The following is a 15,211-nucleotide window of genomic DNA, read 5'->3' on the forward strand; positions in this document are numbered from 1 at the left end:
ACAATCCCTAGGAGAGAACAGCTTGCAGCAATCAAGTAGACTAAATGATCCAACCTAACACACTGCATAATGGAAATAAAACATTTCCATAGCTGTAATTTTTGTCAAAATACTTATTTTGGAATAAAAAATTAAATTTTTATGTTTTTCAAGGAGGTACAGAAAAACTTATCCCAATCCTTCTCTTCCTCACCCCCCTCCTCCTTGGCAACCACAAGTCTGTTCTCTGTACCTATGAATCTGTTTCCATTTCATAAATATGTCCACTTGTGTTATATTTTAGATTCCACATATAAGTGATATTATATGGTATTTGTCTTTTTCTTTCTTAATATGATAATCTCTAGGTCCATCCTTGTTGCCGCAAATGGTATTATTTCATTCTTTTTTATGTCTGAGTAATATTCCATTGTGTGTGTGTGTGTATACACACACACACACACACACACACAAACACACACCACATCTTCTTTATCCATTCATCTGTCAATGGACATTTAGGTTGTTTCTATGTCTTGGCTATTGTGAATAGTGCTGCTATGAACATAGGGGTGCATGTATCTTTTCAAATTATAGTTTTGTCTGGATATATGTCCAGGAGTGGGATTGCTGGATCATCTGGCAACTCTTATTTTTAGTTTTCTGAGGAACCTCCATACTGTGCTCCATAGTGGCTGCACCAATTTACATTCCCACCAGCAGTGCAGGAGGGGCCCCCCTGCAGCTAAACCTTTAATTCTTGAACTCCATCTATTTATTAAGGAAGACTATTTTCCTCTCTGCTATCTTAGGTGTTCAAATCTCTTTACCTTCCTTTCATTTTATTTCTCTCATTAGAATTTTTTCATTTTTCCTTAGACAAATCTCACATACCAAGTTAAATTAATTCTCAGGTAGTTAATGGAAGGTTTTGGTCACTATTGTGAATGGAATCTTATGTTAAAAAATTTCTTAAGTTAAATAAGCAATACATGAACATATTCCTGGTATAAAAAATTCAAAAATACAAACATACAAAAACATAAAGTGAAAGCTCCCTATATCCCTTTCCCCCAATCTTATTTCCCCTTCACTAAAGGAAACCACTATTAAATGTCCTTTCATTTTGTATTTCACACACATACATGTGAACACACACACACATACACACACACACACAAAATACCCAAATATGTAGTTTGATAATTTGGCTTTTTTTACACATGGGATGATTCATTACATACTGTGCTAGTTAGCTTTCTTTTTCCCTTAATATATATCTGGAAAGTCTTTTGGGTCTCTACATGTAGATTTAACTCACTGTTTTTTTTTTTTTTACAGCTTCATTATAGTCCATAATATTTTTGCACCATAATTTATATAACCAATGTTTTACTGACAGTTATTTAGGTTGTGTCAAACTTTTTGCTATTACAAGTAATGCTGTAATAAGGTATATTTTTGTTTACACCAAAAAATATTTTTCTAGAATATATATCTACAAATAGGAACAGTGGGTCAAAGGAATGCATTCTTAAAAATTTCAACAGATACAGTTATACTGCCCTTCAAAAAGGCTGTATATTCCCATCACCATTGCCCATTTCCTTAGAGCCTCACCAACCTGGATATCCTTTCATCCAAACTGATGGGTAAAACATCTCTCATTGTTGTTTTAATATGCATTTTCCTGATTACTTGTGAAGTCAAACATCCTTTCATATACTTACTGCTGTGTATAGTTCTTCTGCGAACAACATAGTCATAAACATCTTTTGCTCATATTCCTGTTAAAATTTTGGTATTTTTCTATTATTTGGTTTATAAGAATACAGTTGAATTTTTTAAATTTTTGCTTTGCTTCCTTGAGTTTGCTAGATTTTTAGTCTAGTCACAAAAATCTAAAAAAAAAAAAAGGTTATTTCCTATGTTCTTTTCTTTTACCTCTAATCTCTAATTGCTGTTAGCAACATCATTAGTACTGGGCCTGGGGCATCAGCAATATTGCTGAAACTTTTTATTCTTTAGAAAAAACTTGAAACGATTACTTAAAAGAATGTCACTTTATTTAATTTTGTTTGCTTTTCTTGTCAACAAAAGGAGGCATTATAGTGCCTGGTTAATGCTGACTAATGGTGTAGATTCAAATACTCACTCTGCTACTTATTAAGTAGTATATGACCTTGGACAATTTACTTTAAGTCTCAGTTTCCTCATTCATAACATAGGAATTTAATACCTTCATAGTCCATTTTGAGGATTAAAAGAGATCATTCTTATAAAGCATTTGCACAAGCACTTGCCACACAGTAAGTACTCAATAAATGTTACCAATATTATTATTACTAACAAGAGACAGCGATATGAGAGTCTCAAAGATATAGCACTATTGCTAAGTAACAAAATTTTGGTCAGCATGGAAAGCAATCTGTGATATCTTTCATTCATATATGCTTTCCACATAGTAAATAGTCAAAGAGGAAGGGTTTTCAAGAAACCTAAAAATCCAATCTTTACGGCACAAAATGCCATACCAGCTTTGCTTCTAAAACAGCCTACTCCACACATAAATGTTTAATCACAATTAAGCGCTATACTTACGATTTTTGTGGCCCAGTGTCATAATTCTATCCATATCATCAGCATTATTTACCACATAAGCTGATAAATCCTTGATATAAACTCCCACATCAGGTCTTTCTTTAACCTAAAAAAAAAAAAAATCATACAGACTTTACACATATATCCGTAATTCTTCCACAGTTATTTATTGAATATCTACTACATGTTGGACACTGCGCTAGAGAGTGAGGATACAGTGATGAACAAGGTAGACAGTTTCTACACTAGTGGAGGTAACAATCTACAGGGAGAACATACAAATGAATAATTACACACACAAATTATTTTATTTTATTTTATTTTATTTCAATTGTGATAATGCCATGAAGAAAAAAAAATACAGGGAAGTATAAGAATACAATATAGGGACTTCCCTGGTGGCGAAGTGGTTAAGAATCCACCTGCCAATGCAGGGGACACAGGTTCGTGCCCTGGTTCAGGAAGATCCCACATGCCACGGAGCAACTAAGCCTGTGTGCCACAACTACTGAGCCTGCGCTCTAGAGCCTGCGAGCCACAACTACTGAACCCGTGTGCCACAACTACTGGAGCACCTAGAGCTCATGCTCCACAACAAGAGAAGCCACTGCAATGAGAAGCCCACGCACTGCAACAAAGAGTAGCCCCCGCTCGCTGCAACTAGAGAAAGCCTGTGAGCAGCAATGAAGACCCAACGCAGTCAAAAATAAATAGATTTATGAAAAAAAAAAAAAGAATACATTATAGACAGACTTAAGCTAGTGAAGCAGGGACAGGATAAGTTCCCCAAGATGATGTTTAAGCTAAGACTTAAAGAAATCAGAGGTAGACAATCTGTGTTAGAACAAGAGGAAAACAGTATGTGCAAGAACCCTGAAATGAGAAAAAAACTAGGTTTTTTTTTTTTTTTTTAGTATTCAGTAAGAGTTTATTGTGCACGAAAGAACAGTTTGTGAACTGGGAATCTTCAAACTCAAAACCAATGTGAAGCTCAGAGGCGTGACATAACAGGATGACTTAGGAAGTGAAAACCAGGAAGTTGTCTAAACGAAGACAGAGGTTGCCTCCTCTTAATCAATCACTTGGAAGTAAGGCCAGCCTGGCTTGGGAGCTCTATGAACATGACCTGGGGAGGCAAGTAGTGCAGGGGCTGCGTTCCAGGAGATGTGAGCTCTGGTCCCAACAACAGCTCTCGACCTAAAAACTAGGTATTTTAAAAAATAAAAACCAACGAAACAAACAAAAGCCAGGGAAAGACTAGGTGGCAGGGGGGGAAATAGGTGGGATATCTGGCTACAGAGGTAGCCAGATAAGATTAAGAGGCAGAGATAAGATTAAGAATAGTAATTGGTCTATTTTTTTATTATTGAACTGTAGTTGATATACAATATGTTGGTTTCTGGTGTACAGCAAGGTGACTCAGTTATATATATGTATATGTATATACATATATATACGCACACACACACATATAAACATATATATTCTTTTCCATTATGGTTTATTACAGGATATTGAATATAGTCCCCTGTGCTATACAGTAGGACCTTGTTATTTATCCATTCTATACATAATAGTTTGCATCTGCTAATCCCAGACCCCCAATCCAGCCCTCCCCTATCCCCCCTCTGCCTTGGCAACCACAAGTCTGTTCTCTATGTCTGTGAGTCTGTTTCATAAATAAGTTCATTTGAGTCATAGTTTAGATTCCACACATAAGTGACATCGTGTGATATTTGTCTTACTGACTTACTTCATTTAGAATGATAATCTCTAGGTTGATCCACATTGCTGCAAATGGCATTATTTCATTCCTTTTTATGGCTGAATAGTATTCCATTGTGTGTGTGTGTATGTATGTGTGTGTGTATGTGTGTGTGTATGTATGTATGTATGTATGTGTGTGTGTATATATATATATATATATATATATATATATATATATATATACCACATCTTCTTTATCCATTCATCTGTCGATGGACATTTAGGTTGCTTCTGTGTCTTTGCTATTGTAAGTAGTGCTGCTATGAACACTGGGGTGCATGTAGTTTTTCAAATTATAGTTTTGTTTGGATATATACCCAGGAATGGGATTGCTAGATCACATAGTAACTATTTTAAGTTTTCTGAGGAATCTCCATACTGTTTTCCACAGTGGCTGCACCAATTTACATTCCCACCAACAGTGTAGGAGGGTTCCCTTTTCTCCACAGCCTCTCCAGAATTTGTTATTTGTAGACCTTGTGATGATGGCCATTCTGACCAGTGTGAGGTGGTACCTCATTGTAATTTTGATTTGCACTTCTCTAATTATTGGTCTTTATCTTAACAGCAATTTGAAGCCACTGGAGTATTTCACACAGCTGAATGAAATAATCAGATCTATGGTATCCATGTAAAAATATTACCTTTCCATGAGTAACTTTGTGAGAACTTTTACCCAACTTGAAGGCTGTATTTGGGATATATTTATTTAAAATACAGATAGTATTTTAATACTATCTGTAAAATACAAATAGAAATACAAAATTCACTTTTCAAGGCCCTAGAAGTCACATCCACAAATCAACAGAATAAAGTGAAACTGAGGCAGAGGCCTGTGGCTGCCAGTGGGGCGAGCCATTCCAAAGGTAGTAAGACCGCACAGACAAAGACGACAAACAAAAGTTTATATCAGAAACAAAAGTCATAAAGGCAAATACTCTAAATTCTAGGTGTTGATTTTAAATCTAGTTAGAGGTTTTCAGTTTTTTTAGTCTCTTTTATGATATATTTATACATTAGGAAAAATTACCTTTTGTCTGTCATGAGATATACATTAAGCCCTAATTTTACTAGTAGTAAAGAAATGTGTTGGTCTCTATAAACCAGTGGGTTTCAAACTGTGCTCTGACAAGCACTAGAGGGTCCATGGTGGCAATGAGAGGGCCATTGTGTGAGTTTGGGGGTTCTCAGACCCAGACACAAGTTCTAAAGAGAGCTTTACTTTCATGTATTTTATAGATTGGGCTTCCACATAAGGTTTGGTTTGATTCAACTGTTTAATGGCTTTAAATCTTTTTAAATGTTTGAATATTACTGATTTATATCAATGCTTCTCAGAAAAATCTATGGTAAAGAATTATACGTATATTTCTAATGTGGAAAGTGATATCTCTGAAAAATACAAAAATCATGTACTTGGATGCCATGACAATGTCAAATTGCTATGAAAGTTTTTAAGCATGTACTTTCATTTACTATTCTCATCTCACTGCAGACTGAAAACAAACATTCTTCAAACTGGCATCAGTCTGCAAAGTCTACGGTCATTTCCAATCACAAGATATTAATTCTATATTCAATTATTAATTGTAGATAAACTAATTAGACATGAAAGATGAAGAAACTGAATATGATTCTGAAATAAAGCAGGACCCTGAGACAAGACGGCAGATAGAAAGACATGAGCTCACCCTGTACCAAGAAAACACCAAAATCACAACTAACTGTTGAACAACCATCGAAAAAAAACACACTACAACCTACCAAAAATGATATCCTACATCCAAAGACAAAGGAGAAGCCACAACAAGACATTAGAAGGTGCGCAATCGCGATGAAATCAAATCCCATATCTGCTGGGTAGGTGACCCACAAACTGGAAAATAATTATATCGCAGATGTTCTCCCACAGGGGTGAAAGTTCTGAGCCCCACATCAGGCTCCCTATCCTGGGGTCTGGCATCGAGAGGAGAAGCCCCCAGAGCATCTGGCTTTGAAGGCCAGTGGGGTTTGATTGCAGGAATTCCACAGGACTGGGGGAAAGAGGAACTCTACTCTTGGAGGGCACACACAAGGTCTCGTGCACACCAGTGCCCAGGGGAAAAAGCAGTGACCTCATGGGAGCCTGGGCCAGACCTACCTGCTGGTCTTGAAGAGTCTCCTGGGGAGGCAGGGGCTATGAATCACTGCAGGGACAAAGACACTGGTGGCAGTAGTTCTAGGGAGTACTCACTGGCATGAGTCCTCCTGGAGGCTGCCATTTTCTCACCAAGACCTGGCGCCACCCAACAGCCTGCAGGCTCCAGTGCTGGCACTCCTCAGGCCAAACAACCAACAGGGAAGTAACACAGCCCCACCCATCAGAAGACAGGCTGCCTAAAGTCTTCCTGAGCCCACAGCTGCCTGCTAAACAGCCCCCTTGACACGGCTCTGCCCACCAGAGGGACAATACGCAGCTCGACTCACCAGTGGGCAGGAACCAGTTCCCCCCACCAGGAAGCCTGCACAAGCCTCTTAGACCAGTCTCATCCACCAGGGGGCAGACAGCAGAAGCAACAAGAACTACAACCTTGCAGCTGGCGGAATGGAAACCACGATCACAGAAAGGTAGACAAAAAAGAGATGGCAGATGACTATGTCCCAGACGAAGGAACAAGATAAAACCCCAGAAGAACAACTAAGTGAAATGGAGATAGGCAATCTACATGAAAAAGAATTCAGAGTAATGATAGTAAAGATGATCCAAGATCTCAGAAAAAGAAAGGAGGCACAGACTGAGAAGATACAGGAAATGTTTAACAAAGAGCTAGAAGATCTAAAGAACAAACAAACAGAGATGAACAACACAATAACTGAAATGAAAAATATGCTAGAAGGAATCAATAGCAGAGTAAATGAGGCAGAAAAATGGATAAGTAAGCTGAAAGACAGAACGCTGGAAATCACTGCTGTGGAACACAATAAAAAAAAAAAGAATGAAAAGAAATGAGAACAGTCTCAGACACCTCTGGGGCAACGTTAAACACACTGACATTCACATTATAGAGATCCCAGAAGGAGAAGAGCGAGAGAAACGACCTGAGAAAATATTTGAAGAGATAATAGCTGAAAACTTCCCCAACATGGTAAAGGAAACAGTCACCCAAGTCCAGGAAGTGCAGAGAGTCCCAGGCCAGGTAAACCCAAGGAGGACCATACCGAAACATGTAGTAATCAAATTGACAAAAATTAAAGACAAAGAGAAAAATATTAAAAGTAACAAAGGAAAAGCAACAAATAACTTAAAAGGGAATCCGCATAAGGTTATCAGCTGATTTTTCAGCAGAGACTCTGCAGGCCAGAAGGGAGTGGCATGATATATTTAAAGTGAAATCAGTGCTTTGTGACCACCTAGAGGGGTAGGATAGAGAGGGTGGAAGGGAGACGCAAGAGGGAGGGGATATGGGGATATATGTATATGTATAGCTGATTCACTTTGATATAAAGTAGAAACTAACACACCATTGTAAAGCAATTATACTCCAATAAAGATGTTAAAAAAACAAACAAACAAACAAAAATAAAGTGATGAAAGGGAAGAACCTACAACCAAGAATACTCTATCCAGCAAGGCTCTCATTTAGATTTGACAGAGAAATCTAAAGCTTGCCAGACAAGCAAAACCTAAGAGAATTCAGCACCACCAAACCAGCTTTGCAACAAATGCTAAAGGAACTTCTCTAGGCAGAAAACAAAGGACGTAAATACACACAATAAAATTATGAATGGAAAAGCTCACCAGTAAAGGCAAACATATGTTAAAGGTAGAAAATCATCCACACACAAATACGATATCAAAACCAGCAATCATGAGGAGAGTACAAATGCAGGCTATTGGAAATGCATTTGAAATTAAAAGACCAGCAACTTAAATCAATCTTGTTTATATATAGAATACTATATCAAAACTTCATGGTAATGGCAAAACAAAAATCTGCAATAGATACACACACAAAAAAGGAAAAGTAATTCAAACACAACTCTAAAGTTAGTCATCAAATCACAAAGGAAGAGAACAAAAGAGGAAGGGGAGAAATAAGACCTACAAAAACAAATCCAAAACAATTAACAAAATGGCAATAAGAACATACATATCAATATTTACCTTAAATGTAAATGGATTAAATGCTCCAACCAAAAGACAGAGACTGCTGAATGGATACAAAAACAAGACCTGTATATATGCTGTCTACAAGGGACCCACTTGAGATCTAGGGACACATACAGACTGAAAGTGAGGGGATGGAAAAACGTCTTCCATGCAAATGGAAATCAAAAGAAAGCTGGAGTAGCAATACTCATTTCAGACAAAATAGATTTTAAAATAAAGACTGTTACAAGAGACAAAGAAGGACACTACATAGTGATCAAGGGACCAATCCAAGAAGAAGATAACAATTCTAAATATATGCACCCAACATAGGAGCACCTCAATATATAAGGCAAATGTTAAGACCCATAAAAGGAGAAAGTGACAGTAACACAGTAATTGTGAGGGACTTGAACACCCCACTTTCAACAATGGACAGATCATCCAGACAGAAAATCAATATGGAAAAACAGGCCTTAAATGACACATTAGAACAGATGGACTTAATTGATATTTATAGAGCATTCCATCCAAAAGCAGCAGAATACCCATTCTTCTCAAGTGCACGTGGAACATCCTCCAGGATTAACCACATGCTGGGCCACAAAGCAAGACTTGGTAAATTTAAGAAAATTAAAATCATATCAGGACTTCCCTGGTGGTGCGGTGGTTAAGAATCTGCCTGCCAATGCAGGGAACATGGGTTCGAGCCCTGGTCCACAAAGGTCCCACATGCCACAGAGCAACTAAGCCCATGCACCACAACTGATCCTGCACTCTAGAGCCCAAGAGCCACAACTACTGCGCCCACGTGCCGCAACTACTGAAGCCCATGCGCCTAGAACCTGTGCTCCGCAACAAGAGAAGCCACCGCAGTGAGAAGCCCGCTCGCCACAACGAAGAGTAGCCCCCGCTCGCCGCAACTAGAGAAAGGCCACACACAGCAACAAAGACCCAACACAGCCAAAAATAAATAAATAAATTTATTTTAAAAAGTCATATCAAGCATCTTTTCCAACCACAATGCTCTGAGATTAGAAATCAATTATAAGGAAAAAAACTGTAAAAAACACAAACACGTGGAGGCTAAACAATATGCTACTACACAACCAATGGATAACTGAAGAAATCAAAGAGGAAATAAAAAAGACCTAGAGACAAATGAAAATGAAAGCACAACTATCCAAAACCTATGGGATACAGCGAAAGCAGTTCTCAGAGGGAAGGTTATAGCAATACAATCTTACCTCAGGAAACAAGAAAAATCTCAAATAAACCTAACCTTACACCTAAAGCAATTAGAGAAAGAAGAACAAACAAAACCAAAGTTAATAGAAGGAAAGAAATCATAAAGATCAGAGCAGAAATAAATGAAATAGAGATGAAGAAAACAATAGAAAAGATCAATCAAATTAAAAGCTGGTTCTTTGAAAAGATAAACAAAATTGATAAACCTTTAGCCAGACTCATCAAGAAAAAAAAGGAGAGGGCTCAAATCAATAAAATTAGAAATGAAAAAGAAGAAGTTACAATGGACACCAAAGAAATACAAAGGATCATAAAAGACTACTACAAGCAACTATATGACAATAAACTGGACAACCTGGAAGAAATGCACAAATTCTTAGAAAGGTACAACCTTCCAAGACTGAACCAGGAAGAAATAGAAAATACAAAGAGACCAAACCCACGCACCTATGGTCACCTAATCTATGACGAAGGAAGCAAGAATATACAATGGAGAAAAGACAGTCTCTTCAATAAGTGGTGCTGGGAAAACTGGACAGCTACATGTAAATGAATGAAATTAGAACACTCCCTAACACCATACACAAAAATAAACTCAAATGGATTAAAAGCCTAAATGTAAGGCCAAATACAATAAAACTCTTAGAGGAAAACAGAAGCAGAACACTCTTTGACATAAATTATAGCAAGATCTTTTTCAATCTACCTCCTAGAGTAATGAAAAGAAAAATAAACAAATGGGACCAAATTAAACTTAAAAGCTTTTGCACAGCAAAGGAAACCATAAACAAAATGAAAAGACAACTTACAAAATGAGAGAAAATATTTGCAAACGAAGTGACCGGCAAGGGATCTCCAAAATATACAAACAGCTCATGCAGTTCTGTACCAAAAAACAAACAACCCAATCAAAAAATGGGTAGAAGATCTAAATAGACATGTCTCCAAAGAAGACATACAGATGGCTAAAAAGCACCAATTATGGGCTTCCCTGGTGGCGCAGTGGTTGAGAATCTGCCTGCCAATGCAGGGGACACGGGTTCAAGCCCTGGTCTGGGAAGATTCCACATGCCGCGGAGCAACTAGGCCCGTGAGCCACAATTACTGAGCCTGCACGTCTGGAGCCTCTGCTCCGCAACAAGAGAGGCCGCGATAATGAGAGGCCCGCGCACCGCGATGAAGAGTGGCCCCCATTTGCTGCAACTAGAGAAAGCCCTCGCACAGAAACGAAGACCCAACACAGCCATAAATAAATAAATAAATAAGTAAAACCCAAAAGTTTAAAAAAAAAAAAAGCACCAATTATTAGATAAACAAAACACTAATTATTAGAGAAATGCAAATCAGAACTACACAGTATCACCTCACACCAGTCAGAATGGCCATCATCAAAAATTCTACAACCAATTAATGCTGGAGAGGGTGTGGAGAAAAGGGAACTCTCCTACACTGTTGGTGGGAATGTAAATTGGTACAGCCACTATGGAGAACAGTGTGAAGCTTCCTTAAAAAACTAAAACATAACTACCATATGATCCAGCAATCCCACTCCTGGGTATATATCCAGAGAAAACCATAATTTGAAAAGATATGTGCACCCCAATGTTCATTGGAGCACTATTTACAATAGCCAGGACATGGAAGCAACCTAAATGTCCATCGACAGAAGAATGGATAAAGAAGATGTGGTACATTTATACAATGGAATATTATTCAGCCATTAAAAAGAATGAAATAATGCCACTAGCAGCAACACAGATGAACCTAGAGATTATCATACTAAGTGAAGTAAGTCAGAGAAAGACAAATATCATATATCGCTTCTAGGCAGAACCTATAAAATATGATACAAACGAACTTATTTACAAAATAGAAACAGTCTCACAGACTTAGAAATCAAACTTATGGTTACCAAAGGGTAAAGGTTGGGGGGAAGGATAAATTGGGAGTTTGGGATTGACATATACACACTAATATATTTAAAATAGATAACCAACCAGGACCTACTGTATAGCACAGGGAACTCTACTCAATATTCTGTAATAAGCTAAATGGGAAAAGGATTTGAAAAAGAATAGATATATGTATAACTGAATCACTTTGCTGTACACCTGAAACTAATACAACATTGTAAATCGACTATACTCCAATAAAAATAAAATAAAATTTAAAAAGGCAGGACCTTGCGGGACCCTCCCAGGTAAAAAAGCCCCTCCATGTCCCCCATTTCTTGTTTGTAGAAAAAGGATTTAGTCTCCCAGGCTTTTCCTGAATTCCAAAAAGCAGAGTCAAGCAGTTACTAAGGAAGTGAAGGAATGCAGAAACAAAAGAAAAGCAGTCAAAAAACTGCTTTTTATAGATGAAACAATAGTTCAGGTATAAAACAGAGTCCTAGTTCCTCCTCAAGGAGTATATAAAACAATCTGATGTGTATCTTGGAGTTGTTCTGTAGAAACCAAGACCCCCATCCAGGTTGAGGATGATGACTACATGCTGACCACAAGCACCAGACCTCAGACTGGACTAAACCAGGAGGTTGATGATTCAGATTCCCGAAATATCACCCTGTTACCTCACCACCAACCAATCAGAAGTCATGCACCCTGCAACCCTCACGCAAATGTTGCCTTTAAAAACCCATCCCTGAAAAAAGCCATTAGGGAGTTTGAGCCTTCTGAGCATGAGCTTGCTTGTGCCCTGCAATAAAACAGTGTATTTCCTTCAACACAACCCAGTGTCAGTAAATTTGCCTTGCTGTGTGGCAGGCAAGCAGACCCAAGTTTGGTTCAGTAACAGTTTTGGTGACCATGAAGGGACAGCCATCTTGAGTGGCATCTCACTCATGGCACATCAGCCCTGGGCTGACAGTGGCACTCAGCTCTTGTCCAGCAGGTGCCTGAGTGCTTTTGTCTCAGGGACACCCCCAAGTGCTTGCCACTAATCAGGCAGCACTGGCCCATGGTGTTTTCGATTCCCTGGTAAAGGAAACAAGGCTCCGGTCCTGGTGTAAGACGTCTCTGGTAAGTGGTGTAACGTCGTGTGTGACAACACCAGGGCATTCTTTCCTACTGGGTTGCCTTGATTGGAATTTTACTTTTTTGCGGGGGAAGGTGTATGATGTGGTCATCTTGTTTTGAGCAGAGTACCACTTTAATTGGACTTTCCCTTCTGGGTCAAAGAGTCCCTTGGCCATCCAGCACTGCCTGAGCAGTAATTGAGAAACTCCCTGTTAGACCAAGGCTCATCTGCACCCCTGTCTGGAATGGTAGGTAGGAAACTTTCCATTCTCATGCTAGGAAACTGTGACCCTGAGAAGACTCTGGATACTGATCTGCCAGTCTGTTTCTGGTAACAGCAGCCGTGTGAAAGAATAATGGGTAAAGAGAGCTCTGTTCTATCTTGTAGTCCCCTAGGGTGGATTTTGCAAAACTGGAAGAACTGCAGCTATGCTCCCATGAAAAGAAAGAGAATGATATTTTACTGTAACACCACATTGCCCCAATATTCCTTAGGCTCTGATGAACAATGGCCCCTCAGTGGTCTTTAGACTATAACACCTACATTCAACTAGAACTGTTTTTTAAAAGGGAAAGAAAATGGGATAAAATTCCTTAAGTATAGGCTTTTATGATATTGTATCAAAGTGAGCCTTCTGGAATTAGTTTGACTTTTATCTCGGGTGTCTTAGTACATGAGTTTGAATCCTGTTTTCTCTCTGGTTTTGACCCTCATTAGGGGATTCTGGCCCTGGTTTCGGAGGAGATCCCACCAGGAGGAAAGAAAGGAAATCAAAGGATTAATCGTTCTCAGAGACACCCCTGATATTGACTCTCATTAGAGGGCCCTGGTGTTTACCTTTGTTAGAGACTCCTGGTAACTTAAATGTGGTCTAGACACTCCTAAAAACTAATAGCTTAAATTCAGTCATGAGTCTGAGTCAGCGCCAGCAAGTTCACCTAGAAATGAGGCACGTGAATGTGAGTGAGTGCTATGTATTACTGTCTATTACTGTTATTTGTTTATGAAAATTTTAAAAAATTGGATGGTAATGCTAGCAAAGAATTTTTATCATAAAAACACAGAAATTTAATTTGTATAACAAACAGTTTATAACGCCAAAACAATGAATCTCCATGGCAGCAGTTACTCCCCTGCCCAGAATGTTTTAGAAGTTTGTGGGGGAGTTTCTGGTTCACTTGAGGACGCTATTAGTATTCATAGCCAGGGGCCTGGGATACTAAACACCTTGAAATGGGTGGGATGGTCACAGTCAATGAATTGTCCCATGCAACTCTGAATGTCCTACCAGATATTAACATGGGTGAAAAAACAATTTATAATTACCTGAATCTAAACCCTAACTCTATTGTACATATGAAGACAAAGTGCTTTCCCATGGTAATAATAATAATATAGGAATGCAGGAAAACTGAGGAAAGAACTACTTTATTTTCCTCAGAACTCTACCAAGAGCTAGTTACTATTTTAAAAGACCATGTCATTGACAGTAACACCAATCAAGGTGTTTAGATCACCAATACAACATACTTATAATAGTCTGCATTTGTAGCTGCTACAATCATAATGATTATATATGCTTCTGACTCCTTCATTATGTCACTGAGTATGATCACATCTAAGCATTTACATATTGAAATACAACCACTTTATTTTTAAATTAATTTTATTCTCTTTTATATTATAATAGGGCAGTATATTGATAATTTTTAAATTATGTGTGTAAATAGATTTCATAATCTATGAAATTTATTTCAGGAGAGTCAAAGGGGCATTACAAGATATATGTTATAAAAAAGGGGCATTGGGTCTAATGTGGTTGAGAACCATTGACAAGACTGTTCCTGAGAATAAATCTGATCTATAATTACTGTTACAAAAATGGAAAATTTGTCCAAATGATTTTTATTCTAATAATCTATGCAATAAAACAAACTTTTAAGAGGTAAAAAGCACAGAATTAAAGTATCCATCAAAACCAAAGATGACAACTAGCAAAAATGAAACTTATCTCTATATTTGCTGTCTACACATTATCATTATAGATTAAGTCTTCATTAAGGTCCAACAAACACAAATAGTACCTAAGCCTGTAATATACTGCTCCAAAAGCTCAGCTTATATAGTAAACTTAAAAAGAAAAAAAAGCTAAAATTTATTGAATACTTTATTACGTGTCAATCAATGATTTTAAAATTTTGTATTAATTTGTTAATGTTGGCAATAATCCTATAAAGTAGATACTTTTATGATTTCCATTTTCATGTGGCAAAGCTAAGGCTCATAGAGGGTAAGTAACTTGCTTAAGAACTCAGAGCCAGAATTCAAGCTAAGATGGTAAAACCTCAGAAATCACCCTTTAATCCTTAATCCACTTACCTGCGACACGAGCAAGTCAGGAAACCCTTCTAGGTTTCATTTTTTTACAATAACAAAACTGAACTGCTGAAAGATTAAATGAAATAAAGT

General features: G+C 37.8%; 1 protein-coding gene across 6 annotated transcripts in view; it reads right to left on the reverse strand.

Annotated features, from left to right (window-relative positions):
- Window positions 1-15,211, reverse strand: part of KIF3A (kinesin family member 3A) — a 102,460-nt gene that overhangs the window by 62,540 nt on the left and 24,709 nt on the right. For all 6 annotated transcript variants that reach the window (XR_009502382.1, XR_009502381.1, XR_009502383.1 and 3 more), the window contains exon 5: window positions 2,581-2,686. Coding sequence is in view for 3 of the 6 variants with exons in the window: in XM_059917048.1 (XP_059773031.1) it covers window positions 2,581-2,686 (106 nt within the window). In the remaining 3 variants the exon portion in view is untranslated. The remainder of the gene's footprint in view (window positions 1-2,580; window positions 2,687-15,211) is intronic.

Source organism: Balaenoptera ricei, chromosome 3 (assembly GCF_028023285.1).
Source record: "Balaenoptera ricei isolate mBalRic1 chromosome 3, mBalRic1.hap2, whole genome shotgun sequence".
Taxonomy (NCBI): Eukaryota; Metazoa; Chordata; class Mammalia; order Artiodactyla; family Balaenopteridae; genus Balaenoptera; species Balaenoptera ricei.